The sequence below is a fragment of the Trichosurus vulpecula genome, chromosome 4 (assembly GCF_011100635.1).
Source record: "Trichosurus vulpecula isolate mTriVul1 chromosome 4, mTriVul1.pri, whole genome shotgun sequence".
Lineage (NCBI taxonomy): Eukaryota > Metazoa > Chordata > Mammalia > Diprotodontia > Phalangeridae > Trichosurus > Trichosurus vulpecula.
In genome coordinates this window covers 196,479,767-196,499,068 of record NC_050576.1, presented here as the reverse complement: position 1 = coordinate 196,499,068, position 19,302 = coordinate 196,479,767, and the positions used below count along the sequence as shown (strand labels likewise).

General features: G+C 41.3%; 1 protein-coding gene across 1 annotated transcript in view; it reads right to left on the bottom strand.

Moving 5' to 3' along the window:
- The window catches only part of LOC118847427 (angiotensin-converting enzyme-like), a 44,007-nt gene that overhangs the window by 4,289 nt on the left and 20,416 nt on the right, over positions 1 to 19,302 (bottom strand). Inside the window, exons 16-23 of the mRNA XM_036755888.1 lie at positions 18,208 to 18,351; positions 17,812 to 18,003; positions 14,345 to 14,442; positions 13,789 to 13,961; positions 10,779 to 11,002; positions 10,176 to 10,320; positions 9,742 to 9,840; positions 501 to 623 (exon numbers count right to left, since the gene is read on the bottom strand). Coding sequence (XP_036611783.1) covers positions 501 to 623; positions 9,742 to 9,840; positions 10,176 to 10,320; positions 10,779 to 11,002; positions 13,789 to 13,961; positions 14,345 to 14,442; positions 17,812 to 18,003; positions 18,208 to 18,351 — 1,198 coding nt within the window. The remainder of the gene's footprint in view (positions 1 to 500; positions 624 to 9,741; positions 9,841 to 10,175; positions 10,321 to 10,778; positions 11,003 to 13,788; positions 13,962 to 14,344; positions 14,443 to 17,811; positions 18,004 to 18,207; positions 18,352 to 19,302) is intronic.

Sequence of the window (19,302 nt, the reverse complement as noted above, 5' to 3'; positions counted from 1 at the left end):
TCTAGGTCCTATAGGATCGGCTTTAGAACTGGAGGTCACTCAGTATAAACCCCTTATTTTACAGATTATGAAAATGAGTATTCAGGCAGTAAGGCAGATTCTAGCATATTTAAGTAAGATTTAGGATACTCAGTTTAAACTATAAGCAAAGGAATTAAGCTAATTCCTTAAAGAAATACAATTTTTAAATGCTCTAAGAGAGCATTTTTTAAAGAAAGCAAGCATCTGGCCCTAAGGATCCTTTATTTCCCCTGCCCAGAAAAGGGATCATTGTCCTTATCTTACGCAGAGACACACTGAGGCACACAGCTGGCTTAGTTTAGGTGTGAGGTGGTGAGAGGACCAGGGAAGAAGGTAATTTTCCAGGTCCATGTCCATAATCCCAGTGTCACATGATTCAGCAATACCCAGTGTAGCTTCCCCAGAGGCTACATATTCTACGACTGGAGGTTGGGTCGGAGGGTGGAATTTTAGCCAAAGGACAAACTTTGAGAACTCACGACAAGAGGTTCCCTGCCTCCTTTGATTGATAGATATCACACTTGTGCAGTGCACCTGTGTGGCCAGCAGCTTGGCACAGGGCCTCGTGGAACTGGAACTGGATCACAAAACTGATAAAGTATCTGGGAAGAGAAGACAGAACAGGGGTGAGACCAAGCCAAGGAGTCCAAAAGCCCCTCTTCACAGTGCTACCTATGCAGTCTTGTGGTCTGAATCATGGCAGCTCTTCCCTATCTACAGGGTCCTAAATATTCTGTGGGAAGTTAGGTGGCGCAGTGGATACAGCTAAGAGCCTGGAGTCAGGAATACTCATCTTCCTGAGTTCAAATCTGTCCTCAGACACTTACTAGCTGTGTGACCCTGGGCAAGTCACTTAACTATTTGCTTCATTTTCCTCATCTGTAAAATGACCTGGAGAAGGAAATGGCAAACCACTCCAGTGTCTCAGCCAAGAAAACCCCAAATGGAGTCATGAGGAGTCAGACACGACTGAAAACGACTGAACAATAAAATGTTCTGCTATGGTTTAAAAGTATGATGTGGGTGAACTAGCTTAGAGATTCCATTCCTGGGACCATGTCCAGATATTCCCTTCCTAGTTCCAGTCTGCTATGCGGAAACTTGGAGGGACTTTACTTCTGGCCACATGTGGAGCCTTGTGTTGATAGATGATCAAATGTTCTGGCTGCCAAGTTGAAACCCAATACAAGTAAAACCTCCACCTCAGGCATGTCTGGTTCTTTGGTAAAGGACAGTTATTAGGATGCTGTGTGTATGTGTGTGTGTGTGTGTGTGTGTGTGTGTGTGTGTGTATAGACATGAATTCCTGACTGGGTGACAGACTCTCTGAGTCTGTGATGATGCATATGGCGTTATGAGGTGACATGAATCCTGATTAGCAAAGGGACTCAGAGAAGAGAAGGCACACTTTGGAATGGCTGATTGGAGCCCCTGGAGGTGTAGACATGTAGGGAAAGCTGACCCCAACACCCAAGAGATCCTTCAGTTCCTAGTATCTATATTCCTAGGGACTGCTTAGGGAGGACTTCTTTAGTGAATTCATTTCATTCTTGGGTGAGCTGAGAATTTATCTTACTCTTGCTTTGTGATAGGGTGGTGGGACCTGGACCTCAAAAAGCCCTAAGACCATGTCCCAGCCCCAACCCCCGATGAAAAAATTATCTCCTTGTTATAGGCATAAATGGAGTTGACCTTGTAAACTTCTCAAATAAAAGCTATCTCAGGGTGCCTGCCCAAGGACCAAGCTGTGGAAGCTAAACAAAAAACTGTCTTTTTCTCCTCTAGGTCTAGCAGTCTGTCTGCTAAACCACCAAGATAGGTAATAGATAAATTGATAAGCTAAATGGTATACTACAAAGAGCTGGAGGTGGCATGGCACAGGACCTGGAGTCAAGAAGACCTGAGTTCAAATTCTGCCTCAAATACTTACTAGCTGTGTGACCCTGAGGAAGTCACTTAATCTCTCTCAGCCTCAGTTTCATCATCTGTAAAAAAATGGGGATCCTAATAGTGCCTATCTCTGAGGCTGATTGTGAGGATCAAACGAGATGACATTTATGAAGTGCCTTGCCAATCTTAAGGTGCCATATAAATGCTAGTTTATTATTATTAAATATGTTTTTCTGGCTCTTTGAGAATGTCGCTTTTGTAACAAGTGTTTAGAGGGAGCCAAAAATAGCACTTTAGAGGGACTAGGGAAGGTAGATTTTTATTCCGAATTCCTAAAAGCAAAATCTAAACCCTTAAATCTAAACCCCTGAATTGCAAATATCTAATGTGTGGTAGATATAATTCTAACTCCATAACCTTCTCGGAAACAAGAGTCTGGAAGAGCGAGTGCCCAGCCATGGCCCTCCTCCTGCTCTAGCCAGTCTCCCTTAGAGAAAGAGAAGGAACAGACCCAGATCTTATCTAGTTAAATATCCCTGTAATTCAGAGTACTTTGGGTCTCCGTCTGCTTGTTTAACTCATTCCATACAAGAGCAGCAACCTGCCTCTCCAATGATCTGTTCATTCCTGGTGGCAAGTGAAACAAGACTGCTTTGAGCCCAGCAGGGGAGGGGTTAACTGGCCCTATTTAGTCACCTGCACAGGGTGTCTTTGAGCAAGCACAGGGCTGCCTGTCTCTTTTGTATTATTTGTTCTTTCCCGACCTTAGGCTGACCAGGATCCTGAGTTGGAACATGCAGGTGACCTTTTGGGTTCTGACAAGTCTGAACATCCTGGGAGGTGCACAAGGCAGCAGTTACTTCCTCCTTGGAGCTGCTGTAGCAGATAGCAGGAGGAGGAAGACGAGGAGGAGGAGGAGGAGGAGGAAGATGATGATGATGAGGAGGAGGAGGAGGAGGAACATGAGGAGGAGGAGGAGGAGGATCACACTGGGGTTTTTAGAAATCACAAGCTGGCTACTCCTCCTTTATCCAGCTCCTGGAAGGCAGCTCAGACGGAGCCCCGCTTCACTGGACACTGAAGAGAGAAATGAGCAGTGGAGCGGCAGGCTGTTGCTTGGCTTTCATGTATGTGCTGAGTTCGATCTCAGTAACTAGGTAAAGGCACTCATCATCATCACACCACAGCAAGCCTGCGTGGCTGGTAGCAAACAGACTCACCCCAAGCTTCCACATGGCAGATTAGAACCAGGCCAAGAAAATCTGTGTAAACTCCTAGGGATGGCTTCACCACCACCACCACCACAACTACTATCATTATTGCTATTAGCTGACATTTATATAAGGTGTCCCAAAAGTATTAACGCAGTTTAGCTTATTAAAGCTTAAAGTTAATGAAAACTTATTAAAGCTTAAACTGCTCTAAGACTTATGGGACGCCTTGACTGTTTGCAAAGCACTCTACATACAATGTTTTGTTTGATCCTCAAACCAATTCTGTGATGTAAGTAATACAGGTGTGATTTTACAGATGTGAAAATCAGGGCTCGGTAAGGTTAAGCAACTTGTCCACTGTCATACAACTACTAAGTGTCAGAGGCGGGATATGAATCCAGATATCTTACTTTCTTACAATTATCGTAACAATACCAATTAACATTTATATAGCACTTTTTAAGTTTTACAAATATTACCTCATTTGATTCTCACAGCAGCCCTGCTATTATTATCCCTATTTTATAGAAGGGGAAACTGAGGCAGGCCTTGATCTTGCCTTCAGTGACTTGCCCCAAGTCCCACAGCTAGTAGCAAAACATACACTTTAAGATATATATATATCTATCTATATATCTATATATCTATATATATCTATCTATATCTATATCTATATCTATATCTATATCTATATCTATATATATATATAGACTTCCTTCTTTAAATGATCCTGTCTGAGTCTGAAGAACCATTTAGTGATGTTTAACAACTTAAGTATAAAACACATTGAAAAAGATGTTTTTAAAACCAGAACAACATCAACTATGGGCAGGCACTGAGAACTTGGTTCTGTTGTCTTTGAAAGGCAATACAACTACTTTCGACTTGGACAAGTGTATGTTCATTCTGCTTAGCTCTAGTCAGTTATCTGCATTGGTTTTAATTAGCCCTAGGTGGCCTTCTGATTTTGGGCACAGGTAAGTAGGGTTGGTTTAATATTGTGAAAACTATAAATGTAACAGACTATATTAATAACAAAAGTAATTTTAAAATCCCATGATTATATCAAAAGATACAGAAAAGACATGACAAAACACAATACTCACATGAAACATTGAAACACGGGAATAAATAGATTTTCCCTTGATGTGATAAAATAGTATCTATCTAAAACTAAGAACCAGCATTATTTGTATAATGGAGAAACACTAGAGTCCTTTTCAATAAGATTAGCAACGAAGCATGGATGTCCATTATCACTACTATTATTTTATATAGTACTAGAAATGCCAACCATCACAACAAGAAAAGGAAAATAAATGGAGAGAAGTACAGGTGAAGAGGAAACTAAATTATTGCTTCTTAAAGATGTAATATAATGGTCTACTTAGAAAACCCTAAAGATTCAACTAAAATAAATTAAAACAACAGCGTCACTAAAGTAACAAGATACAAAATATACCCACAGTCATCAGCTTGCCTGCATATTGCCAACAAAACCCAACAAGAACAGATACAAAGAGAAATCCCATTTAAAGTAACTACAGATTTCAACAAAATGTTTTGGAGTCCCCTTACTAAGATCCATATAGGAGTTACATGAATATAACTATAAAATATCCTTTACAGAAATAAAAGAAATAATTGGGGAGATATTAATTGGTCATGGATGAACCACGCTAACATAATAAACTCAGTAATTTTATTATGACTTTTATTGATATATAAATTAAGTTAGTTAAATTTATTTACTTATTCAGTGTCACAGGGATCAAACTATGAAAGGATTACTTCATAGAGCTAAGAATGCATCTGGAGTAATAAAAGATTAAGAATTAAGGGAAATAATGAAAAAAATGTTGGAAAGATGGGAGCCTAGCAATACCGTATGTCAAATTATATTGCAAAGCAATAATCATTAAAATTATTTGACACTAGCTCAAAACTCCCAGAAAATTTGTTCATTGGGACAGATTAGGAACACAGATTTAGAAGCAAATGAATATAGTAACATAGTGACTACTATGGTAAGGACAAACTATTCCACAAAAACTGCTGGGAAAAGCATTCAGGCAGAAATTAGGTTTAGGCCAACATCTCCTATCATATGTAGCCTTAAGCTCCAAGTGGCTATGACCTAGATACAGGAGATCACACTAACACATAAGTTATGAATTAGTATAACCGTTCTGGAAAACAATATGGAATGTCAAAAGTTATTAAAGTCTGCATACTCTTTTGCCCAAAAATATCACAGCTAGACATATCAACCAAAGAGATCAAAAAAGGAGGAAAAAGATCCAAACGTGTGAAAACATTCTTAATAGCACTAAAATATCTGGAAATTAAAGAGATGCTTATCAATCAAGAAATAGCTGAACAAACTGTATTTATGTAGGGAACTATTATTGTGTATTAATAACTGATGAAAAGAACAGATTCACAGAAATCTTGTAAGATTTATATGAACTGAAGCTAAGGGAAGTGAGCAGAAGGAGGAGAAGAATTTATACGACTGTGTAAAAATACTGTGGAAGAAAAATACATTGAAAAATTTGAGAATTCAGATCAAAGCAACCAGTAACCATAATTACAGAGGATGAAGCATATTTTCTGAACAGAGAGGTAATGGACTAGAGATACACATGGACAATTTTTGGGTCTGTTTTTTTATGAGAATGCAAAATTATTCTAGGGTTTTTTGTATTTTGTTTTTGAGAGGGGAGAACTGGGGGTAAGGAAAGTGGTAGTTATAACAATGCAAAATAAGAAGGAAAAAGTTAATAAAGTTGTGGTTTTGTTTTAAAGAAATTCACTGAAGAAAACAGAGATTTAGAGGGGAACAGACAAGTGCAATGGCATTTGGAACCAGTGTGCTCAGTTTTGTATATGCTTCAAAAACACACAAAAAACAAACAAAAGCCAAGTTGTACATATGTGATTCCTCAATATCTCTTGACTAGTCTCTCAGGGTCATTATAGACACTGAACAAAGTCTCAGAGAGGAAGGGGCTACTAAAAAAAGTAGGTCTACGAATGTTAAAGAATAGACCTAACTAGAGTAGAGGGGCCCTTCAGAGTCTCCTTGTAGTAGCATCCCAACTGGTCACTGTCACCCCTTGAGAGCCACAGATTTCATTAAAAAATTAGTAGTCTGAGAGAACAGGGACATTGAGTACTAGGAGAGGGATACAGCAATACTCGGCCTACAGAAGGGAAAAGACTGGCAATAATAAGCCCATTGACAGCAACACCATGGAATAATCAGCAGAGTGATTTAGATATATAGACAAAACATAAATAAATGGAGAGGCTAACTCAACATAATAGCCACCTCAGCAGACAAGCACTTTACAACAAAGGACAAATCTAATCCCTTCAGGAAATTGACAGTATTATACCAAACTTACAGTTCCTTGAAATCATCATGAAGACTCCAATAACTTCCAGAATGTTATAGAAGAACTTACAAAGAATTAAATAAAAAATGTCAAAGAAATAACAATGGAAATTAGAACTCTTAAAAAGCCACATCAAGTGTAAGCAGAGCCTAGAGAATTTAGAACACAAGACAGTTATGCCATATAACAGTAGGTTCTCTGAAAAGGAGAATCACAGAATTGGAATGGAAAAATTCAGAAGCAGAAGAAAAATTAATGGAATAAAGTAACAACAATGAAACAAACAATCAAATTGGATTAACACATAACTCTACAAGAATACTTGAAAATAGGAAGTGAAGAGATAATATAAGGACTTCCAGAAAGGCTCCTTGAAAAAACCAACCTGAGTACTTCAAGAAACCATACAGAAAAATTGCTAAGAAATATTGTAAGCCAATGGCAAAGTAGAGCTCAAGAGAATCTACAGAGGACCAACAGAAATTTAAAGTTTGATTCATTGAGGAACATTTTAATCAGGATCCAAACACATTTTGGAAGTAGCAAGGCAAAAAACCTTTTACATTCCAAGGAGAATTGATAAAAATAGCACAGGATTACTCCATGTTTATAAGAAGTCAAAGGAAAAATTGGAATTAAAAAAGCAGGGTAATAGGAGGGAGAGAAGCTAGGAGAAGAGACCCCAGTGAGTTTAGTGTAATTAAAATAAATTGCAGGGACAAAGTAGAGTCTTAAAAGGGGACAGGAGAGTATATATGCATATTTAATATACATATATGTAAATAGTACATGTGTATGCATAATATAAATGTGTATATATGTATGTATGTATATACATATGTGTGTGTATATGTGTGTGTGTGTGTATACACACGTAGACAGATACATGTAGCCTTTCCTCTGGGATAATTCCCAACAGGGTACTTACTACCTTGAAAATTTAGAAGTGAGTACCAGCTCCTAAACTATAAAGTTCACAAGCCTCTACTGATGTGCTTCTCATTAACAGTCAGCCAGTAGATATAATTAGCTCTAAGGAAAGGTGTTTGCTAAACTGGCATAGTAAAAAAAATCTACAAAACATCATCCTCACAAGCCTAGGGCACACTCTCCTATATATATATATATATATATATATATATATATATATATATATATATATATATATATATATATATATATATATATACACACACACAAGCATGGCAAGAGTGGGATCAAATTTAGAGTACAATGAATGGTAGTGAGGCTACACTATATATGTGTGGCAATGGCAACTCACAACTCCTGGTACTGCAAAGCCTGTAAGGACTTTCTTTCTTTGTAGAATCATCATACAGCTCCTATTGCTTGGAGCATCTCTGCTATATAGGTTGCTCAGCTGAATTGCCAGGGTCTGCTCATCTCCATAGCTGGCTCTCTTCTTTGCTGCCAGCAGCCTCATTCTTTGAAGCTGCTTCTTTCCTTGAGCAACACCCTTTTTGTATCCTTGTCTGTCTGGAATGTGTGTCTGCTTCCTAATGTATGTTGAATTCTCTCAAACCAAAAAAACTCTAGAACTGCTAGATCAGGTGTCTCTCTCTCTGTTGCTAGATAACATGACTAATGGGGGAGGGGGAGAAGACAGAAATCCTTCCCCGGCCAATTTCTTTCAGGAATCTTCTCTACCAAGTACTCCTGAGCCTTCACTTCTATTAACTCCCCAGCTCTTAGCTATTTTAAGTCCTCAGGGATGCATGACTAATTTGTTTGCTCAGGCAATGAGGTTGTTCCCTTTAGTTCACTCAAGGGACCTATTCACACCTCATAAAAGGACTTAACAGCGCTAAGCACCTTATTAACACATAGCACTCCATATATTCTGTTATTATATCTACCGAGCTAGGGTGGGGGAGATCAAATCCCCCCTTACATATTTAATGGAGGAAAACACAAGCTTATAACCAAAGGCTTCCAGTTAAGATGAGGACGTGAATACTGAGAAGCCCCAGCCCAGCTAGAATATATCTAAAAATGACTCCATAAAATCCAATGATAAAGGAAACCAAAAATGATACAAAACAGAAACAGAAACAAACCCTTTTATCCAGTCCAGAACTGCACAAAAAGAAAAGACAGACAGAAGCCACCAGAGGTGTGGAGGGGGTTCAATCAGGGATGTCAGCCAGGGATGTCTAAGGAAGGGCTGACAGTTGGCAGAGGTGGGAAAAGGAGCCATGCCAAGGAAACCAGCTCCAGCTCTAGAAATTGGACCTAAACCTGCCAATGTTCTGACCAGGGTAGTTTCAGGTAAGCTCGAACTCCAGTAATCAAGGACTTAACTGAAGCAGGGGGACAGATACAGCACCTTCGTAGACCACTGTGCTGGGATAGGGGGGTCTGGCTATACTCCTCAGGGCACTGGAAGCTTCAGCAAGAGACCAGAGACCAGAGGAAAACGGGAACAATAATCCCATCGATATTACCATAGTTACTACAATCCGTTGCTCCTTGACTCCACAGTGACTTCTTAGACCAGATGTCTTAAAGGGGTAGAATGGGGGAACCCTACAAACTTGATTTTTTTTAATGTTTTGATAACTGTTGCAACATAATTGGCTTCCTTTGTGATCCTAAGTATTTTAATTTGTGTATTTTAAAACATTCCGATGATGAGGTCCACAAGTTTCCTTTGTAGTCCTAAGTATTTTAGCTTATTTATTTTAAAACCTGATAAGGAGCCCAGACTGCCAAAGGGATCTATGGTACAAAAAAAGTTAAGAACCCCTGGCCTAAACCAAACCTATCTTTTGGCAGTTGCTTTCCAATATTCCCCTAGTAGAACATAAGTTCCTCGAGGGCAGAAACTGTCAGTCTTACTTTTGTATTTTTAGCACCTATCACAGTGCTTGGCATACAGTAGTAACTTAATACGCCCTTTGTTGATTGTTTGATTGAGTACTGTCATCTCTCTCTCTCTCTCTTTCTCTCCCTTTTGGCAAGGCAATCGGGGTTAAGTGACTTGCCCAGGGTCACCCAGCTAGTAAGTATCAAGTGTCTGAGGTCAAATTTGAACTCAGGCCTTCCTGACCCCAGGGCTGTGCTCTATTTACTGCACCACCTAGTTGCCCCCACTGTCATCTCTTTTTACATACATTTACATTAGCTTCTCCCCATTAGCTTCTCCTCTTAATAGTTCTCTTGTTTTCCCAGATGGCCCCTGTTCCTTTCTTTACCTGAGATAGGGCACATTTCCAGGTATGTGGTACTTGGCACCTGGATCGAAGTCTTCCTGTGTTCTGGGCACTGGTGGACATAGACCTTGGTACTTTAGCCTGTGAAAAGGAAAAAAGAGTTGTAGAGAGGGCAAGAGTGGGTGCCATCCTATTGTCTTGGTAAATAAGGCGTGTGAGTTTATGAGACAGTGTACGTGTGCTTGTATATGTATGATGAAAGTTGATTGGCACGGCTAGCTTAGAGGTGGGTCTCTTGTACTTCTGAGATCCCACACCTACCACCTGGGATTGCCCCAGGTCCTTCAGGTGGGGTCAGGAACCTGACACAAGGCTGCCTAGGTCCCAGCCTCCAGAGGGTTCTGTCCCTTAACCTTGACCTCTTCTCATATAGCCCCTCCATCCATAAGTACCAACAGAGCCTTGCCCATGCAGACCTGAGGTTCCACCACTCCTGGTTGTAATCTTTCTTGGTGATGCTCCCATCGAACACCCGCCAGCGCCACTGGTCAATGAGGTAACCAAAAGGGAGGAAGGCAATCTTGTCCAGTGCAACACTCATTAAGTAGTTGATCTCACTCTCTGGTAAAGAGAACACACGTAATCAGTTCAGAAACCCCTCTCCCTATCCGTTTCTGATTTCTCCAATTTATTCTCAATGGCCTTCCTCCCAGCAGAACTAGAACCAAGAATTTGTGCACTATGCACAAAGTTTGGAAATTGTGTCACCATTTCCTAAAGGCTTTGAACTTCTGCTGTAATGCATGTGGATTGACTTAAATCATCAATCCTACATTTGTGAAGAGTGGGATTTTTGGTATTAAAAAGGTGCATTTCCAAAAGGTGACATTAAAAAGTATTTCCCTTCACTCCTTAATGCACAGGCAGCTTCTGATCTTGCCTGCTTAAGCCTTGTCCCAATTCTGCTCCCTACGTTCACCTGATATTTGCTCCCATCCCTGCACCCTGGCCCCCAAGACTCTCCCTGAACTTCTGCTGCCCCTCTTTGACTTTTTATTCTACCCTATCCCCTAGCTTACCATAGCCCTGGCCCTCATTATCCAGCAGCCCAATACTGTATAAGTGCTTGGGGGTGGAGACAGAGAGTGCCAGCACATCTCCGATGGCCTCGTGGAAACCTGGGTTAGCACCATCTCGGAAGGTCAGAGGCTGATCTTTGTATTGCATGAAATACTGCACGTGGCCCATCTCATGGTGGATGACGATGAGGTCCTCCATGTTCACCGTCGTGCACTGTTTGATCCTGGGTGCAAAAGAGACAGAATAGGGGTGGGGAGAAAGGAGGATGAGAGCTTGCTAGGCAAGGGGAGTCAGGAAGAGGGACAGATTGACAGACCAACAAAGATGGCTGGTTGGACTGTACATGGAAAGGACTTTCTCTTCTCTGCTGCTATACCAGAAACATGATGTGATTAGAAAGCAAGGGAAGAAAATGAAAGGCCACAAGAGTGAGAATTCTGGGGTTGGAACCATTTAAAGAAGTTAGCTAATCCCCTAACTGCTCTTATTACATTTGCTTTCTCTATAAACACCTTGGTATTAGACGAAACTAAATATTATATCTGATATTATTCAATTGTTTCATAATTCTATAATTTGTATGAGCTATGTCTCTCTGACATGACTGAATTCCCTGAAAGGATGAGCAGTGTCATATCCTTCCTTTGTCTCCTTTCACAGTGCCAAGCCAGGTATTATAAGAGGCTTCTGTGGAATCAGAGTGATATTAACTGCCTTTATGTTAGTGATAAATTATACATAAGGATCCCTTGACCATATGCATCCTGATTTAGAAAACTACATATTAACATTATCTATGTTCTATTACATTTTTTAATTATTCTGTTAAATATTTCTCAATTACGTTCTAATATGGTTGAAGCCCTACTTGCAGGCCAATGTTTGACACCCCTGCTTTAAGTCACCCAAGTTAGAAGGTTGTCTACTACTCTCTTATTGAGATATCCTTATCCTCCTCTGGGAACCAAGTCCAATTCTTCCTTGAATCCCCCTTGTTTCAGGGTGACAAGGTCTATTTCTATTTAATTATTATCCTCAGGAGAGAGATAGTAAAGCAGCTTGGCACAAGGAGGCTAAGTTTCTATCTATCTTCTCTCCTGATTCAGCTAAGGGTACACAAAGAGCCCCCGCTCTAACCCTCTGGGAAATACTGAGCCACAAACATTATCAGATGGGGCAAAATTAAAAACAAAACAAAATAAAACAAGCAAGTTCTGGATTAGATTTGTAAAGGGTTTGAATCCTGGTCGTGATAGGAAGGAAACAAGCATTTGTTAAGCCACGTGCTTTATAAATATTATCTCATTTGATTCTCACAATAAACCTGGCAAATAGAGGACATTGGAGTCAGATTAAGTGACAAGTGAAATGACTTGCCCAGGGCCATCCAGCTAACTGAGGCTGCAACTCAGCTCTTTTGGACTCTAGGCTTAGTGCTCTATCCATTGTGGTACCTAGCTGCCAATGTTCCCCCTTCCTCCATCCCCAATGTGAGTTAAGCTAGTTTTTCCTTAAAAAAAGCTATTCCTGGGACTTCCTTGATTGGGAGACAGGGCTGGTAAGGGGGAGATAAGGGAAGGATCGGGCAGCTTCTGCCTTGACACAGCTTCCTTGTAGACTACACTGACATGGTTTCCTGGCCAGTTAAGGACATTAAGTTAAGTCAGGGCCCTTTTTATATATCCTTAGGTAACCAGAAAGCCTTGGCCCTCTAGGCCAGTCATGTTCTGGTGTGTGTGTGTGTGTGTGTGTGTGTGTGTGTGTGTGTGTGTGTGTGGTGATGGTGGTAGTGGTGGGTAGCTTTGTTGATTTTTAGGGAAAAACTAGCCTAATTCATGTTGGAAGGGAAACCCTGGTAGATATTGGTCCTATCACACTGGCTTTGCTACTTATTACTTGTGTGACCTTGGCAAAATGAGAGGACTATACTATAAATGACATTTAAGGTCCCTTCCAGCACTGAAATAATTATTTGTATTATATAGTAAGTAATATATAAATATATATCAATATTACATATGTCCTATTAGGGGCAGCTAGGTGGCACAGTGAATAGAGAGCTGGCCCTGGAGTCAGGAGGACCCGAGTTCAAACGCAGCCTCAGACACTTGACACACTTACCAGCTGTGTAACTTAGGGCAAGTCACTTAACCCCAATTGCCCTGCCTTCCCCCCTCCCAGATCTATCCTACTCCAGTTCTTTGAGATTACAATCAGGCCTTTGCAATAGTAGACTCAAGAGGCTAACCACAAGCCTTCCTTCTTTAAATTTTCCGTTCAATCACCAGGGTCTTTCTTCCTGCTCTCTCAAAGTAGGATGTGCTACTATTTTGTGTGTGCCTGTGTACGTGAGTGTGTGTATGTGTGTGTGTATGTTTGTGTGTATGCATGTGTGCATGCATGTATGTGTAGGCATATATTATATAGGCATACATACATATGTATGTGCGTGTAGTACTTCTGACCCAATGTTGGTCGGATCTTTGTTCCATGTGCCACACTCGTTTCATGAAAAACTTTTCATGAAGGGTAGCATGTATTTGTGACCAAGCAGGCCTAGACCAAACAGAGTTAGAAATGTTGTTTGTAGTCCTGGAATGGAGGGATGCCAAGTACTGGTACAGTGAAATCGGAAGGGCCTAGAGTCAGGAAGACCTGAGTTCAAATCTAGCCTCAGATATTTACTGTCTGGGCCCTGGGCAAGTCGCTTAACTAACTCTGCTCACCTCCATTTCTTCAACTGTAAAATGAGACTCAGAACAGCGCCTACCTCAAAGGCTTATTGTGAGGGTCAAATGAGATATTTGTAAAGTACTTAGCATAGCTCCAGGCACACAGTAGGCACTTAATAAATGCTTGCTCCTTAACATGCTGATCAAACCATCAACATGGTGTCCTAACCCTTATCCTTGATGGTGGAGGGGGGGAGTGGGATCATCACCACTTTCTCTAGGCTCCTTTCCCCTTCTCCAAAGGGATCTGAAGGGATATCATCCCTTTCTGCCCCACCTGAAGTCTTTGCCATTGTAGAAATCCCAGGCAGAAGCATGGCACACTACTTCTCGCCCATCATTTGGCTTTTCCAGCATTGACTTGTTCCAGAACTCAGGGGTCACCGGCAGCAGACCCAGGGACTGGAAGAATTTATCTGCCTCTTCAAACATCCTCCGGGGGGTCCAGCCCTGAAGGCAAAAGACCAAAGAATCATAGGATCATAGCTGGAGAGCTGGAAGGTATTTCAGTGGTTGTCAAAGTCCAACCCCCTCAGAAGTAAACTGAGTCCCAGAGAAGGGAAGTGATTTGTCCAAGGTCCAAGCTCCAGAGGAGCTGCCAATACAGAGTACTGGCCAAGGGACAAAGTTTAGAGTGCAGGGTAGTGGAAGGGGTGCAGTGTGGGGAACTTCTCTAAGCAGCAGAGAATTCCCCTCATCCCAACTAAATCCTTCCTTTCCTCCTGCTTACTGAGGATCATGGAATCAAGAGTGGAGGAACATCACCAGGCACAGGATATTGGGGGAGGAAGGGCTGTGTAAGGAGCAGAGAGCAGGGCAGACAGATCACTGACCTGGCTTTTCATAGCTGGAGTGGCATCCACCTGGTTGGCAGAAGGGAAAGGTACCACCAGTTCATAGATATTGGACCAGCTCTGAGCCCACATGTTGCCTGGAGGAAGGTTCAGAGGAAAAGGAGAGAGAAAGAGGTTAAACACAGAGATACCTATCACCACCCAAGAAGAGAGAGAACCATCCTGGTTGTGAAAAGTTGTGAAAAGAATCCTGGCTCCCTTCCTTCTTTATACAGGGTGTTCCTAAAGTCTGGAAACATAGGCAAAAATGCATATTTCCAAGAAATGAAATGAATGAAATTTTCAACAACATTTTATTTAATTGGAATATTAACAAATAACATCTTCAATATGACTTCCACCATTTGTGATGCAAAGGTTGATGTGCTTTGCAAGATTCACGTGATCTGGCTGCAATAACTCCACATTGCTGTCAATTTTAGCACATTCACTCTTTATGTGCTCAATCAAGTGTGTTGCATCTGTGATTTTCATTGAGTACACCTTCTCCTTTAGCATATCCCAGAAAAAGAAGGCAAGGGGGCTATGGTCTGTTAATATTCCATTGTGTCCAGACTTTAGGGACACCCTGTAGAGGTGTAGGATTATAGCTGTGGACTATTGAACATTGTCAGACATAGCTGATTTATTGGGTTTTTTTTCCATTTTAATCTTTGTTACTTGATAAAAGAAGGCTATGGGATATATTCGGAAATGAAGGTGAAATAAAAACAAACAGTACTGGTAATAATTGTGAGTGGAATGGATGAAAGTCTCTCATTTAAGGAAAAGGATACTTAATATTTTAGCTTCCATAACGCCTGAACTATATCTTTGAGTTTAAAAATTAAACCCCACCCCCCACTTAAACTTGCACATACACCACATATATCCACATCCTGCATCCACATAGGGTGAGCATGCCTGTGACTGCTGTCTGTTAGTTTGAGGTTAAGGTGTTAGATTAAGAATCTTCCCTTGTTTCAAGAATGTCAGGCCAACTACCCCCACAGATGGGGATAGAGGTCCAGGGGCTTTTGGGGGCTTCTTAGAATTGTTTTGTAAGGGGGCTTGGGGTGGGGCCTTTAAGGGGTATATAAATTGCAAGTCTGCCTTCTGAAACTTGCCTCCCTACCCCAGACCACTCTGGAGTGGGCGATGCCCAATTCTCATGCGAGACTTGCAAATAAAGCCTCTGTCTTTACCTTGAGAAACCTTTGATTGTTATTTCATTTGGGGGATTATTGTCTCACACAATTGTAAAGTCTTACAAATAGCAAAAGTAAAACCAGTTAAAAACTCAAAATCTAAAAAGAAAGAGAAAAGAGAATTATACACAAATTTTAAAAACCCTATAAATAGCAAAAAAAAAAAAACCAATTAAAACTCAAATTCTAAAAAGAAAAAGAGAGAGAAAGTGAAACGAAAGTGTGAGATATAAAGTCAGGAGGGTTTGTGCTCTGTCTCCAACACTCATTAGCTGTATCCTTATTTGATAGGATATTTATGTTACCCTACCCTCCAGTGTTTTCATGAGGAAAAGTACTTTGTAAACTTTAAATCACTACATAAATGTGAGATATTAATAACAATTACAATATTAAGAATAATTAAATATTGATGATGATTATTAATACTAATAATACTACCTGCGGTCTTGCTTTCTCCCCAGTCCCAGGCATACAAGCTGAGTTCCCTGGATCTTCTGACCATCCTGAGAACAGAATCTACTTATGCCTTACTCTGTGAAATCTTTTTACATTCATGTGACTTGTATCTCATCTGTGCACAACCAGCAAGTTAGCTAACTGTGGCTATGAGCACACAGGGGTGGGCCCTCTTCTTCAGGACAGATGAGATGGTTCTGGGATTCAGACCAGAACAAAGGAGAGAGACTGACCTGATGCTGAAGAGCATTAAGTAAGAGAGAGGAAATTGGTAATTAATGGGAAAAAAAAAGTCAGACTAACCAAGGAAGACCACAGGCTCTCTGGGAGCTACCCCTCCTTGTTCCATCTTTTGTGCTTTAGGGTTTACAAACCTGGTGAGTATTATCATCTCATTTTACAAATAAGTAAACCGAAGCTCCACAAGGTTACATGTACTGGCCAAGGTCGTAGTTACTAGCTATGATTCTGTAACAGCCAGGACTCAAACCCCTTTAAACAGCTCTAGTGGACCTACATGTCTTACATGGACACACATGTATCTTAACACATCTTAATCTATACAACATGAATTTAGATTTGGGTTCTTAACATGGGGTCCATGAACCTTAAAAAAAGTATTATGATAACTGTATTGCAATATAATTGGTTTCCTTTGTAATCATATATGTATATATGTGTGTGTGTGTGTGTATATATAAAATTTTATGGCTTTAAAAACATTTTAGGTGGGGTTTATAGGCTTCAATAGACTTCCCAAAGAGTCCATGCTTTAGATTAAGAGAGCTTTGTAGATCTGAAAGACTTCTCTAAACTCAACAAGGAATCCTATGGGAGCTGTCTGCAAAGCTGGATTTTTTTCTTTTTCTTGACTACATGGCAGTATGTTGTTCATTTGTTTCAGTTGTGCCTGACTCTTCATGAACCTATTCAAGGTTTTCTTGGCAAAGATACTGAAGTGGTTTGTCATTTCCTTCTCCAGCTCATTTTACAGATGAGGAAATTGAAGCAAACAGAGTGAAGTGACTTGTCCAGGGTCACTTCACTAATAGGTCAGACACTAATAGCGTCTGAGGCCAGATTTGAACTAATGAAGATGAGCCTTCCTGATTCCAAGCCCAGTGCTCTATCCACTGAGCCACCAGAGTGGGAAAGACTTTTGGCCTTGAAGCTAGAAGACTTGGGTTTGTTTCCTTCCTCTGACAGGGGTAGGTCCCTTAAACTCTCAGAGACTCAGCTTTATCACCTATAACACAAGGATGATAATGCTGGTATGACCTAACCTCATAGGCCTATGACTTACCCATGTAAGTCATAAAGTATCATAAAGAGGGGGCTATTTTTATTGTGTCCTGCCTCTCCCCCATCTCTCCTCTGTGCTTACAATAAAGGTATCACTATAACACTCAAAAAGCAAGGGCTGGCCCGAGCGTGAGGCAGGCCATTAGTGATAGAGCAGCCTTGGCAATATCATAGTCTCAAGCCTTCTAATTCTTCTAAACATGGAAATGTTTCTTGGTCAAAAGAGTCCACAATCCCTTCCGATGGCAGTCCCTTTCCTCCTTGCCACCTACACCCACACTTTCCCCCACCATCTATTCTAATGCTTATGCTGACCCTCATCAGAGGCTCCTCATAGCTCTCTGGTCCCATTCTGCCTGTTCTTCATTCCCAGCCCCAGGCCTCTTTTCTATCACCTAGTCCTGTCCCCATACCTCCTAGGCCCACCTCTACCAGCAAGCTTTCACCATTCCCTTCCCACCACTAACCCTTGGCCTCAGTCCTTCATCTCCTTCTCACCTAACAGATGAGCAGGAATGGGCCCTTGAAGGTTGATGTAATTGGCTCCATAGTGACGGTATAGGGCACGACGGACATAAGCATGGAGGTTCAGGTACAGCGGCTGCAGTTCCAGGTAGATTTTCTCCAGGTCCTGCTCCAGGGAAGGTGTTTCATACTGGGCTCTCCAGGAGGCTCCAGAATCAGCATGGCCTGGGGCACAGGGGAGAAGGAGGCCCTGCTCTTACCGATTCCCCTGATCGCCTAGCATGGGCTCCCCAGCTCATCTCACTCATGGGATCTGTTCCTCCCCCAATGTCAGGGCCTCAGAGGATAAACTGTAAGGTCTGTTGGTTCCCAGGGCAGTCTGCAGACCAGGGCACCAGCAAGGACAAGGACGATGGGGGGGACACTCACCATTGAGCTGGGCAGCCTTGTTGCTAAGCTCCACATACTCCTCGAAGTCGGGAAGGATAGCTCGTCCTGCCTCATCCCTCCAACCCTTCCATGCCCAGAGCAGTTTGTCATAGTCTCGAGATGAGGCCATCAACTCCGTCAAATCTGAGTGCATTTAATATAAATTGAATATGAGGTCCCCAAGTACACACACGCACACACACACACACACACACACACACACACATGATCCCAGAGCTAGAATGGACCTTAATGGGGTCATGTAGGAATGGATTGGAGAGGCAATATGGAACAATGGATTTTAGCCCTGGCTCTTCCATTAATTCACTGCATTATTTCAGGTCAGGCATTTCATCTCTATAAGATTCTCCTTATCTTTAAAATGGGGATATCTGCCCAGGTTACCTCCTAACACTGGGAGATTCAAATATGACGGACATAAAGGCCACTGGAAAAACCGAATATAACCACTGAAGATAAGATGGTGCTGTCTGAGCTGAGTGTTACTAGAAGAAGTTGTAAAACCACACTGATTTCACTCATTAGAAATTTATGCTGAATGATCTTAACTGGGTTTCCCTTCCAGCTCCCCAACTGTTCAGCAATCTCTTTATTCTATCCTTGTTGATCCCTAATCACATTCCTCACATCAATGGTTCTAAACCGGAGATGTTCCCACAAGGGCCCGATCCCACTCCTACCCTTACAAACTTTACCTCTCAAACTTAAGTCAATGACTCAGGACAGCTAGGTGTTGTAATGGATAAAGCAGTGGGCCTAGAGCTAGGAAGACCTGAGTTCAAATCCAGCCTCTAACATTTACTCAGTGTGTCTTCCTTCAGCAAATCACTTAACCTCTGTTTGCCTTAGTTTTCTCAACTGTAAAATGGGGTGATAATAATAGCACCTTTCTCCCGTCTCTGATACTAACTAGTTACGTGGCCTTAGTTTTTCACCTATAAAACTGATATGATACCACCTAGGAGGCTAGATGACATATAGTGGACAAAGAGAACAAAGAAAAGGGAAAATAATGTATTTGTACAAAAATATTTATAGCATACATTTTCTGTGGTGGCAAAGAACTGGAAAACT